General features: G+C 27.0%; 2 protein-coding genes across 5 annotated transcripts; both read left to right on the top strand.

The window, feature by feature from the left end:
• The first annotated feature begins 2,840 nt into the window (after nt 1-2,840).
• On the top strand, nt 2,841-3,973 carry LOC126839229 (trafficking protein particle complex subunit 1). 2 transcript variants are annotated; one of them, XM_050574388.1, is made up of 5 exons: nt 2,841-3,071; nt 3,154-3,200; nt 3,269-3,385; nt 3,441-3,650; nt 3,717-3,973. In XM_050574388.1, exons 3-5 carry the CDS (start codon nt 3,287-3,289, stop codon nt 3,834-3,836), a joined length of 429 nt encoding a protein of 142 aa, XP_050430345.1. In that variant the 5' UTR covers nt 2,841-3,071; nt 3,154-3,200; nt 3,269-3,286; the 3' UTR covers nt 3,837-3,973. The 2 variants fall into 2 exon arrangements, with proteins under 2 accessions (XP_050430345.1, XP_050430346.1); XM_050574389.1 differs by lacking the exon at nt 3,154-3,200 and having other exon boundaries at nt 2,841-3,153.
• A 10-nt stretch (nt 3,974-3,983) lies between these two features.
• On the top strand, nt 3,984-13,573 carry LOC126839200 (intraflagellar transport protein 140 homolog). 3 transcript variants are annotated; one of them, XM_050574331.1, is made up of 22 exons: nt 3,984-4,052; nt 4,232-4,452; nt 4,520-4,741; nt 4,803-5,067; nt 5,150-5,325; nt 5,392-5,593; nt 5,657-5,998; nt 6,084-6,351; nt 7,210-7,425; nt 7,496-7,664; nt 7,737-7,874; nt 7,955-8,103; nt 8,173-8,350; nt 8,870-9,156; nt 9,220-9,496; nt 10,088-10,248; nt 10,488-10,632; nt 11,138-11,323; nt 11,933-12,151; nt 12,578-12,732; nt 12,794-13,005; nt 13,220-13,573. In XM_050574331.1, the coding sequence occupies exons 2-22, from the start codon at nt 4,309-4,311 to the stop codon at nt 13,300-13,302; spliced, it is 4,194 nt and encodes a 1,397-aa protein (XP_050430288.1). In that variant the 5' UTR covers nt 3,984-4,052; nt 4,232-4,308; the 3' UTR covers nt 13,303-13,573. The 3 variants fall into 3 exon arrangements, 2 of the variants coding, with proteins under 2 accessions (XP_050430288.1, XP_050430289.1); XR_007685804.1 differs by lacking the exon at nt 13,220-13,573 and having other exon boundaries at nt 12,582-12,732; nt 12,794-12,918; XM_050574332.1 differs by lacking the exons at nt 3,984-4,052; nt 4,232-4,452 and having other exon boundaries at nt 4,520-4,625.
• Nucleotides 13,574-13,726: the final 153 nt, after the last annotated feature.

Here is a 13,726-nt window from a genome sequence, read left to right as displayed (position 1 = left end):
ATATTAACATATGTTATCCGATTTGTGAACATCTAAAGACTGATATTTAAAGTGTTGTTTCAAGCATACAATTATTTTGATATGCTTGTGCAGCTATGGTGATAATAATTAGATATTAACGTTATTATATTTTTAAATCAAATGAGGAAATAATATAAATCGTTATTCTTTATCTACTGTCCAAAAGTATTATTGTCATAATGATTAATGTAAATCATATTTTTGTAACTTAACTCCAGAGACTTATTGTAACAATATGACTTTTTAATTACATTTAATAAAAAAATTTACTGATCATAACCCGAGAACAGCTGTGCTATTAAACAATTTTAATCCATCTATAAAAGTAAGGGCCATATTAAACTATACACGTATAGTTAAAATGATTATGATTATTATACACAATCTATGCACACACCTTACATTGTTTACACATTTTGCCTCAATTGTGTAGGGTAATCGTGAACAAATATGTATTGTAATTCTATAACCTGTCACGTAGAAATACAAAGAAAACAAAAATTCAACAAAACAATTTTTTTTTTAACTTATTTTAAACAAAACATTGTGAAAGTTTTATAATGAAAATTAATTTTTAAATTATAAATGTCTTATTTATGAAAGAATGAAAGTAAAAATTAGTTATTAGTATAAATGTGTGCAATGTTCACGCGGTTTTATGTTTCTTATGTCATGTAAAGATATTGGCTTGTCTGTGAGTAATGAATTTCCTCTTTCAAACTAACTTTATACGTAACAAACCTTTTTTAGATTAATATTATTATTAGTAATTTTAAATTAACCAAAAACAATTAAATATATTTATTCAAACATTTAAATTAAAAAATATTTTGGCTATATAAACATATTTTTTTTAAATAGTTTGTTTTAGTACCAATAATTTTTGAACTGTTGTTTATTGTAACTAATCATTTTAGTATGATATAACATTTTGTTGCAGCTCTTCTCTTAAATGTATTATTTATTTTTTGACCATTGTTTACTTCCGTAACTATAAAAGTAATATAATGTATTTTTTTAAATATTCAATTTTTAACATATCTGAAGCTGACAAAATAACCATTTTAAAAAAATCAAAAAAAAAAAACTGTTGTAAAATTGTTTGATATTTTTCTTTTTTATTTGATACTTACTAAATGTGTTATTTTCCAAAACCATAAGACAAATATTATGTGTACTAGATCTGTCAATAGTTTAGTATTTTGTGGATGTGGAATATTTATAATTACATAGTTTTTTATTTAAAAATATTTACTTAATTGTATAGTTTTATGATTGATTAAAAGTTGTATGGAAAGAATTGCATTTACTGTTATTGATTATTTTCAAATATTTTGAAGTTGTTATAACAATTGCTTAATCATATCTATACTTTATAGATATTTTTGTTGTTACTAACTTAAGGTTTTTCAATTTTTAAGTACTTAAAAATTTGAAAAAAATTGTTCAAGGACATTATGAAAAAGAACACTTAATTAAAATTGTTTAGTGAAAGGTCCATTTCGATATCATAATTAGTCATTAAGTAATGTGATTGTGAATTAAGGTGTTTTCACAATAAAGTCCAAAATTTTTTTTTATAAATAATTTCTTCAATTTTCTGAGTTTATGGAACTATCTGCATAGGATATGTAAGTTTGAGGCATTTCAAAAATCCACTCACACACACATCAGGTGATTTGGCATGGACTGACCCATATACAGATATAATTAATGGTTCATGGAAATGATTTAAGTTATTTATCTCTATATTACTTTATCTGTTTTTTTTGTTGCAATATTTGATTATGGAGAAAACCATCACTTTTGAAGTTTTAGGATTATGTATTGTGTTTGTTAATTTTAGTGCAAAGGCTTATTTAACGTCATTGGCACTTGCAATTTTACATTAGTGAAAATTGAGTACTGGGATTAACAATGACAAAATTGATTCATTTTTCATGAAAAATCAAATCATCCCATACTAATTATATTTTAGTCTTCTGATTTATGCATAGAACATCATTTTGGATACTAAATAAGGACTTAAAGCAAATTTACACTACAACATATTATAGTACATATATATTTGCAAATTGCAGCAATGCGGTATCGTTAAACTACACTTTTAGGTCTACACTATTCTGACAAAGTTTGCATCGGCTGTAAACGGTAAATAGTAGAGGTGAAAAAAGGTCCGAATGTAATTTTATCATACATATTGTGTAAAAATTGTATATTTTATCTCAGTTAGGTAACAGGGCATAATTTAAGAAAATTTACTGGGGAACATATTCGGACGGCTTAATACTGACTACTAGTCCCAAAATATATTATCTACATCATTAATTTATTTTTGATATAAATGTCTTTTTGGCTAGGGGTCTATCAACTGTTTTTGAACAGCTTGTTCAAACGTACAAAATTCAAACCTCAGCAAAAATTAATATATTGTTATCTGGTTTGCACTAACTTATACCTCATACTTTATTGTTAAAAAAATATAAATAACATTTTATGCTACCACCCTATTCAAATTTAAATTAAATCTTGCACATTCAATTTTATAATTTTCTCACATTTTTATTTAAGTCTTTTATGTAACTTCATCATAACATGATTAATAAATGATTATTATTAAACATTTTTTGATTTTAAATAAATTTATCTTGACGTAATTTCAATACAATGTGTAATTTTATTTGCACATACAAGAATGAAGAAAATGTATAATCAATAATCATTATTTATTTCTACCTATATATAAAATATTATCTATAAACCTCGAGTGGTTGGTACGTCAACTGTAGATAAAATTACTATCTGATAATGGAAATGTGAAAAATAAATATTATGATTTTGATTTATCATTCTTGCCTCCTGGCTTACTGCTCACCATTTCTTTTAAGGTGGATAGAGCATTTCGATGTAAACTTTGACATTATATATCTGTATTCTGTATCTGTAAGGGTTCCGGCTCGCACATAGAAAAGAGAATAACGTGTACATTGTGTACTTAATGCTTGTCGGGATTTTCGACGAATCCGAACATAAACCCCGTAATTGCTCAAGTGTGTACCCACCTTAAGATGAATTGATTGTATTTTGTGTACTGTGTATCTAATCTTCTTGTCTTTGAATTGTGATTATTAGGTATGTTGAAAACCTTTTTTTCTTTTTACGGACTGATTGATCTGCTTGTAAGATAAATGGATTGTTATATTTGATATAAAGTTAATATAACATAATATAGTTTAATTTTGTATAGTGAATACCATATTACAAAATGTCTATCCATAATATATACATTTTTGATCGTATGGGTACATTATTGTACTATATGGACTGGAACCGACAAAAAAACTCGGGCATGAGCAAAGAGGAAGTAAGTCATTTTAAATGTTGTAATGAGTTTTTTGACGATTGATATTATTCTGCAGGAAGCTAAATTGATGTATGGCATGTTGTTTTCAATTAAGTCATTTGTAGCTAAAATATCACCTCATGATCCTAAACGGGGTTTTTTATGCTACAAAACGAATAAATATGCTTTGCATTATTATGAGTCCTTGACTGGAATTAAGTTTGTGTTAAACACAAATACATCGGTTAAAAATGTTCGAGATCTATTACAACAATTATACAAAGATGTAAGTAAAAAGTGTTTATATTATATTATGTATTATTTTATGTAAAACATTTTGTATTTATTGCAGATATATGTGGAATACGTTGTCAAAAATACTGAGTGTGAAATGGGACAGCCTATAGTGAGTGAACTTTTTAAAGTCAAGCTTGATCAGTTTATTAAACAACAAGTCAAAACACTTCAATAGTAGTTAAACATTGATAATACTGTATTATTTACAAATTACAATGATAAAATTAAAAAAAATATATATATCTATTTTAAGGGAATATTACTTTTTTAATCAATGGTCCCACTGTTGGGAAACTTAATCCCCTCTATTTTTCATAGTAAACAAACATTTAAAAAATTTTTTTTTATAAAATTAATAATATTTATATATTCAGTTTGATTTTGTACAAAGGTATGAGAAATTGTTTTTATTTGATTATTTATAATACTTAATACTAATAAACATTTTTGTTAAACATTTAATTTTATTGTATTGCATTTCAAACTACATCATTGAATCTATTAGTACTATTATCATTTAATATAATATATATATATATATATATATAAAAGTTAATGTTTGCTTTTAAGTTGCCATGACAATATTGAGGATTTATTTTACATCCTAATTACATTTATAATGGATATTACTGGCCAACTTATATAAAATGAGTTTATACTTTGAATTTAAAGTTAAGACTAATACGACTGATGTTATTACTGGTGTAAGTTACCATCAACAGCTCGGTTTATTGGCAATATTATCTTATTCTCATGATAATCAACCTCAACTTGTTATTTGTGATGAAGTTGTAAGTTTACTTCTAGGGAGCTAAATTTTAAAACTTCTTGTATTCAAATTGCAAATGCTTATTTTAGGGTGATGAACTGTACAGAAATTCTATACCTAGTGTACCGAAAAATTGTAAATCGACATTTAGCTGGCATCCTACACAACGTGCATTAGCGTTCGGTTCAGAAACAGGTGAAATATGTATATGGAATGGGGGATCAATAAGAGTTTTGAAGTCTTCTTTTAAAGGACCTTTAGTGTTTTTAAAATGGTCACCGTTTGGAGGTTGTTTAGTAACTGGCGACCATGTAAATAAACTATATTTTTTAAGTTAATAAGCCAACTAAAATTTAATTTTTAATTTGATAGAGCGGTGTAATAATAGGATGGAAATCTGATAGTCGAGGGCTGCTCCAACAGTCATTTCAATGTAATTTACAAACAGAGTTAATTGAAGAAATATCCTTTCGAGCTGGAAGAGCAGCTACTGACATTTCTGATTTAGCAAAAATGGCTGTAGCCGGTGATCAGAGTGCTTTAGATATTTTCAGTTCATGGCGCCCGCGTACTACATCACATGGACTACGCTCTGTTACTTCTGACAATATAACATTTTATTGTGCTTCAACAACAGGCAATTACAAATTTATAATTATATATAAAACAATTGTCTTGTATTATACTATGTATTACATTACAGTGTATTTTAATTTTAGGACACTTATTTTATTTTAATGAAGACTGTGAATTCAAGAATGTGTATACATCAAATTCACCTATTTCCAAAATATTGTGTCACGATTCAAAAGATATATGTATTTTAGCTTGTGAAGATTTGACCCTAGGTCATTATATATGTCACAAAGATGGGTCTTTGGTTGAACTTTCAAAAGTATTAACTTTTAATTTCTCAAAAAGCTAAAAAAATAGATGATGACTAAATTAGTTTTATATTTAGGTAAAACTAAACGGACTAAAAGCTGATTCCCTTATAATTTGGGTAGGCTTATCATTATTAGCTTGTACCACAAATGAATTATCTGTACGTTTTTGGGATACTCAATCGGGAAATAGTTATATTCTAAATGCTGCATCATCGTTCAATAACTCCACACTTCTAAAACAAACATTTGTAACTATAGTATACTTCAAAGAAAAAGGTACTTAACATTCTAGCAATATTTTGATTTGATTTCTAGAATACTAAATTAAATTATGATTAGGATTACTATGTGCTGCAACAAATCTTGGCAATATAATTGTTTGGCGTTTTAATGAAGAAGCTGAAAATAAATGGAATTTTCATGGATCGTGTAAAATTCAGGATAAAGTAATACACTGTGTATGGGGTCCATCAAATTTGGCTGTGCATACTATAAATAGTGTTTATGTATTACAAGAACATGCACTTTTAGCTCATTATAATTGTCAAGCTGTCATTATACAAACATCTGCGAACAACTTCATTGTATTTAATTATATTACAGATGATTCATTTAATTTTAGTAGTAACATTCAAGTTTTTGGTCTATCTCTTACCAACGAACATGTAACATTTTGGAATAGTAAATATATTGAAAAGATAAATTAATATTATGAAAATTATAAATTTAACTTAACAGATTTTTTTTTTTTTAATTTAATATTTAGGTAAATTGGTAGAAGTTTACAATATTAAATCAAAAGAATTACATGCATTAGTTGGAACTTTCAGTTGTGATGTTCAAGAAGTTTGCATTTATGATAGAATTCTGATTGTGGCAGAAAATAATGGAAAACTACAAATAAGAACATTTCAAGGTACTATCAAGCAGACATTAGACATTGATGCACCAATAGCATGTATTGGGTTGAACAACTCTTATTTATCAGTAATTACAATTTCTGGAGTTATTCACGTTTGGGACTTGGAACGAAGGTAATTATAATTGGTTTACCTTTAGATTTGGTGCGGAACTGGAAATGTATTGATTTAACAAATATTATGTTTTTTACTTTTGTGTCTGGACCCACAATATCACCTAAACTGCTCAACTGGTTTCTCCGTGTAACATCTCTATTTTCTATAGATCAGAAATTGTACCAAAAGGTACTTTATTGGGCCAAATATTTAAAAAAAACACCCTTTTTACTTTCAGCGCTAAGCAAAACATAAAAAGTTTACATCTTTTTTAACTTTAAATTAAGGCCTGCTATAACTTTTTAAAAAATAGTCTACTAAGCTTAAAATTTGAATATTGAAAAGAATATTTTTAGACAGTAATATTAATATATGTTAAAAAATTAAAAACTTTTTCCTGAGAAAGGATGGACATTTTTTTAATATTTCACCTTTTTTAGTGTAGTTTTGAAACTAATTGTCAGGAAAATGGACTGAAAGTAGGGCTATAACACATACAATTTTATCTTAGACTATAATACATTTCTAGGGTGCTATGTGAGTGAATTAACATTCAATAGGTATGAGTAAAATATTTTTCCTTATAATGTTGATTATGATATATAGGTAACAACAGCAACAAACTTAAATCGTGTTCACCCTAACACTTAAAATACAATTTTAAACACATTATTGCCTTTAAAGTTGTATTTACTAACTAGGGAAGTATAACTACAGGTTGTAACCAGGTATTTAATATTTGTACCATGTACAGATTCACATTGTTGTGTTTTATTTCATTCCCAGCTATAATAATTTTCTACAGTCCAGTGAATACACCGACCTCACTATGCTCTGACCCTACTTTACTGGCTTAAAAAAAAATGTATGTTTTAGGGAAGCAAAACCAATGTGCCAACCTAAAGACGTCATGTCATGTGTTGATAATTTTGGAGAAGCCATACAATTACGGTTAAATAATAATGGTACAAAAGTTTCATTTACAGCGGCCAATCAAAGTCTAATACCTATGTCACGATTATATGTTTGGGATCGTAGCTGTGATACGATATACATAGAACATTTTGAAAAAAGCTTTAATGTCAACAACAAGTGTGTTAAGTGACAATGGAAGTATACATTTTGTTTAAAGTTAAGAAATTTAAAATGATTTGGTTAATAGGAAATATGACGATACCAAATTTATTGTATCACATTATTGGGATTCTAATGAACCAAACTTATTATTTTGTGAAGCAAAAAGTATTAATAGAACCGAAAAGAAATCGATTAAACCCAACATGTATATTTCAACATTAAAACATACAAAAAATACATCTGCTAGTTCTTCAGTAAGTGATTTTTTAAAATTTTAAAAAATTAACTTTGATGATGTTAGTTTTATTTTTAATTAAATGGTTTAGATTATTTTAAGTATGTTTTATATTGAGCAAAAAGGTATTAAAATACAAGATATTATTAGATGTTCAGACCAGTTTTCAACACTAATTGGGCTTGATGCTCCTTATTATTTTATACTCACTAAAACTAATACAAATGCAGTAAATATACCAATCTATAAATTGATTATTTTGCTATTGTATTTTTTGCATTTATATATTTATATTTTTTTTAATATAAGAATATGAAAGTTGAACGTATATTAATGAAAGAATTTGAAGGCATTGAAAATTGTAACTCAGATATTCGAGCTGCTATTGTTAATTTTGGTTATAATTTATGTCTTGGAGATTTAGACCTTGCTTTTAATTTCATACGAAATGTTAAAAGGTAAATATTAAAAAAAATTATATATTTTTGATATTTTCAAATCTATTTTTTTATTTTATGTATATTTAGTGCTGCAGTATGGACAAGTCTGGCTAAAATGTGTGTGAAATCTAAACGTCTAGATGTAGCAGAAGTGTGTTTAGGTCATATGAAAGACTGTAGAGGTTTAGCTGTTCTGCGATCATCAACTAATGAAGAAGAGTTGGACTCTAGAGTAGCCAGTCTAGCTGTTCATTTAGGAATGCATGTAAATGTGTAATGATATTGTACACTATACCTAGTGTGACCACAATTTTGTATTATCTAATGACAGTTTAAAAAATATATTTATATTAAAATTACTTTAAGTTTTATACTATAGTAAAATTCAAAATTGTATACACTTTTAATTATTAGCTAATGGCCAATGTAGCCGAAATAAAAAAAAAAAAATTAAAAAGTACAATTCGATCATACTTGATACTTTACAATCTACATGAGACTATATACATAATAATGTAATATAAAACCACATACGTGAATTTCTACAATGTATCTAGAGGACTAATGACAAATCATTAACCATCATGAATTGCCTATCACATTTTATATTATGCCTTAATTATTATTCGATTTTTTATTTTAAAAAAAGCATAATTTTACATTTTTTTAAAAAAAGTTTAGCTTATTAAATATAAACGCAAAATCTATGAGCTCTCATGTTATTTATGGTTACACTATGGTTATCATAAGTATGTAGAAGTTATCAATTAAATACATTTTTAAGGATGAAGCTGAAGAATTGTATAAGAGCTGCAATCGTTACGATCTACTCAACAAATTTTATAGGTCTGGCAATCAAATAACGTCTGCTTTAAATGTTGCTGAAACAAAAGATCGTATACATCTTAGAAATACATATCATTGTGTTGGACGTCATTTGGAAAACAAAGGAGACATAATTAATGCAGCTATCATGTATTGTAAGGCTGAAACACAAAGCACTGATGTACCGAGAATGTTAAAAGATGATTCAGTTAGTTTAGAAAAATACATTCAAAAAAATAAAAATCCGTAATAATAATTTAAAGTAAAGTTTAAAGATTAGTTCTTGTGATTATTTACTTTTATTTTTAGTTTGCTATTGAAATGGTGGGCTCAATATTTAGAAGGTAATGGTGATATGGAAGGTGCAATAAAGTATTATAAACAAGCAGATGATAATTTATCCACTGTTCGTGTACTTTGCTATCTTGGTCATTTGGAAGATGCAGCTCAAATTTGCATGAATACTAGCGATAAAGCTGCTTGCTGCCATCTGGCTAGATCATATGAAGTCCAAGGATTGTATGAAGAAGCTGTAAAAATGTATATAGAAGCTACAGCATATGTAAATGCAGTACGACTATCTAAGGTATTCTAATTTATATATATTTATAATTTTTAATTGAATGTATGTATTATTTAAATGTAATAATTAATATAATTGTGACCTGACAACTTTAGTGTTGATGCTTGATAAAAATAAAAAAAATGTCATAATTATTTTAAAACGTATTAACAAAAATTTGGGATCGAGATAAATTAAAGTTAGATTATATCAACCTTAAGTCATAAAATTAATTTAAACTAAGTATTATATAATATTTAGACAAAATATAATACGTACAAAAGATGTATCGGGGAGTTGTCACCTCCAGTCAGGTGACCTCTGTTCAAGTTTAAAAAAAGTCCAGATTAAAAAATGATTCATAGTTTTATTAGTGAAGAATTTTTTTTAGCTTTGAAACATAGCTAAGAAGGTATTGTTTTTACAATGATTAAATAATGTGTTTTTGTTTTAAAATTTATTATTATAAATGAATTAATTAATATAATTTACTAAATAATAATTTATATTAATAAATTTGTCTCCTATTTTTTTAATTTAATGAAATATAAATATTATGATAACTACAACAGAATAAAAAATACCCATTTATTGACTGTGCATTTTTTGTTTTAGGAACAGTTTTTTGATAATCATTTATGGAACATTGCCTTATTGGCAAGTTCTAGAGAAAAATTGGATGTGGCACAATACTTTGAGCAAACAGCACCAGATAAAGCTGTTGTTTTGTATCATCAGGCTGGATATTTACATAAAGCAATCGATTTAGCTTTCAAGTATTTTTACTGATTTTAATTATTACAGTACACTTGAGATAACTTAAAGTTCAATGAATACTGATAATAAAAGCATAGTTTTTTTGAGAACTTTGAGGCAATAAAAAATATTGTAGTTTTTTTTAATTTTTTGAAAATAATAATAATGAGCTACTGATAGTTGACATACCTAGAGTTGACTATATTATTTTTATACACTTACAATTAGATAAATAATTAATTTATACATTGAATTTTAGATGTCATAACTATGATGCTGTATCAACAATATCTCAAGAACTAAATGTAGAAGATGATTCAGATTTGTTACTTAAGTGTTCAAATTACTTTATGGACCAAGGACATTATGATAATGCAGTTAATTTACTAGCTATGGCAAATAAAGTAAATATTGTAACATTTTGAGTTTTGATACTGAAGGTAGACAATTGGTGTGACTTATAACTATTTATTGACTGCTGTTCCTTTGAAAATAGTAATTTAGTAAGTCGTAAAGGGGGAGTCGCAAGGGTAGGGACTGTAATATAGTTTATTATTTGCACATTAAGGATGGCATAATGTACTTTATATGTCTTCAAAACCCTACTTCCTAAGTGGGATTATCGGTTACAAGTATCTGAATACAGAGGGCACACCATCTACGATATGCTCAACTGTGCCTCAGAAACGTTATCCAGGACATTTAGTGCGTAGCACTGATTCATTCATTATAGTATTTTTTAAACATACTAATTAGTAATTGACCCAATATTTTTGGTATTATAAACTATATTATATTATAAATCAATACATATATGGTTTACTACTTAAGTCTAAATTGCCTGATGTGTCACACCTTATTTTATTTCCGTGAATTAATTTTTACCTTGATATACTTTTTAATTTTTAGTATGAAGAAGCTGTGGAGCTTTGTAAAAAGCATAAAGTTATTATTACTGAATCACTAGGTGATCAACTTACACCGCCAGTCGATCATACTATACGTATACTAATTTTAGAAAAACTAGCTGAATGTGCTCTAATGCAGGCAAACTATCATATAGCTGCTAAAAAGTTTACGCAAGCAGGCAAAAAGGTTTTTATTACTTAAAAAAAAAAATTTGTATTTATATATTTTTTTTTAATTAAAATATTGAGTCAAGAAGTAATAAAATATACCACCGCCATCATGCCAAAAGTGACCAAGTGCAAAAACGAATTTAAACATGTTTTTGCCCTTGGTCACTTTTGGCATGATGGTGACGATATGGCCTAAGATATTTTACGAACAAAGGAAAAATTAAAGGAATGTGGTGGTGTAGAATAGGTAGAATTTAGAATATAATATGTAAAAGTATTAGCGGATATACTTGAAGGATTGTTAAACAGAATAAAAAAGGAGTATATAAGAGAAAGTCGGGTGAGGGAGCGGTGGTTATGCATCAATTGTAGGCAAAATGGTAGAAAGCAGATCGAGATTGATTGGAGAGGTAGGCTGACAAAGAAGTAGGTGGTAGTGCATATAAGTAAGCATATTTGGAGAGAAAAAAGAAATGGCAATGAATACAAATTTGTAAAATGAGCAAATTTGGCAGGCCGATCACATTGTTATGGAATAAGGCAAAAAAAGAAGAATTAAAATTATGAGTACATGAGGCTACCAGTCATAATATAATATTAATCTAGATATTGTTGTTTCAATTAGGTTAAAGCTATGAAGGCATTGCTGAAATCTGGAGACACAGAAAAAGTGATATTTTTTGCTAATGTGTCAAGACAACCTGAAACCTACATTATGGCTGCTAATTATTTGCAGTCTCTTGACTGGCAAGAACATCCTAATTTATTGAAAACTATTGTAACTTTTTATAATAAAGGAAAAGCACCTAACCTTTTAGCAAACTTTTATGTGGCTTGTGCTCAGGTATGATAATTAATATTATTTATTTTTTTTTTAATTAATAGGCTATTGAGGCTCAACACTACCTTCTCTGAAGTGTAGGTTTCTTATTAATATGCTTGGAAGGGTAGTAAGTCTATCACTAAGCAGTTGGTGATGACTCCTCTTTGCTGATTTCTTGTCCAGCAACAGAGCACCTAAGACCGAGTGTTGAACTGGCAACAGTGAGCTTCTATTACACATACTGTTGCTTTAATTAAGATACATTTTCTTATTTTGGTTTTTGACCTATCTCTGATATGCACTACACTCAAATTTAAAATTATATAAGCCTAATAAATATATTTACATTTTTAATATGTTGTAAATTGTATTTTTTACGAAATATCTTTTGTTTTACTTATTTTTGGAAACAGTAGAAACTTAATAACTATATAATTTATGTCTTAGTTAGAAGTTGATGAATACCGTAACTATAGTAAAGCTGTTGGAGCTTTGTCCGAAGCACTTAAAGTACTATCAAAAACCAGTGATCAACACAAATCATTGATTGAAAACATTGCAAAGAAAATTACATTGGTAAAAAAGTTACTTGATGTTAAAAGGTATGCGAATTATGATTAAAATTAATGTTTTTTACTTAATATGCAAATGTATTGATAATAGGCAAATTGATAGTGGAAATGGTGTCATGGCAATGACTATGTGTCGTCAAATTTTATCTATGCCCAGTTTAGACATCATACGATATGGGGATATTTACTCTATTATGATAGAGTATTATGCAGCACATGGTGATAATAAAATGGCAGTTCAGCTAGTTAATGAGTTGGCTCATTCACATCAAAGCGATAATCTTCTTTTTTATATTGACAAAGGTTTTTACAATAAACTTATTATTTTATATTTTAAAATAACCCATTATTTTTACTGTAATATGTCACATGAATTTGTGTATTCATGTAACAAATTTACGAATTCAACAAAAATTTGTATAACATATAACATTTTTTAAGTACAATACAAATTATAATTTTTTTTATTTGAATATTTTTAATGATGTAATATTAATATGTTTGTTGTTTTTTTAAGATATTTTATCTAAATTAGGATATGAAACTGAATGCATCAAAGAAAATAATCCAGATAACGAAGAAGAAATATTAGAAGCCTAAATCTTTTCTTAAAAATATAGTACAAAATGTTTGAACAATTTTGGTAAAAAACAATGATTTGAGGAAATATGGTTACTTAATATGAAAGATAACTTTTTTTGATTATTTTTTTTTTTTTTAATAATAAGCCCTACTGAATATTTTGACTGATAAGTAAAATTTATTAATTAATTTTCTCAAGTTTAGTTTATAGAAAGGATGTTATATGTGTGGATGTTTGATTGTGTTTTTATATTCAAATATTCATAATAAAAAATAAAAATAATACAGTTACACTAATAGACATTGTGAATTTGTAATTTATACATATCTTGTTTTTGATGTTCTAATTCATATCAACATTAGAATGATAAATTAATATTGTTAAATTCTCTAAAAATAATAACTTTTGGATTGCTGATGTAACAAACATTTTATGTAGAGT

Source organism: Adelges cooleyi, unplaced genomic scaffold (assembly GCF_023614345.1).
Source record: "Adelges cooleyi isolate 19-005CV unplaced genomic scaffold, UGA_ACOO_1.1 ACOO_flye_CR_arks_rails_tigmint_CR_PRNA_30, whole genome shotgun sequence".
Taxonomy (NCBI): Eukaryota; Metazoa; Arthropoda; class Insecta; order Hemiptera; family Adelgidae; genus Adelges; species Adelges cooleyi.
Note: the sequence above shows the minus strand (reverse complement) of the source record. Positions and strands in the feature narration are given on the sequence as shown.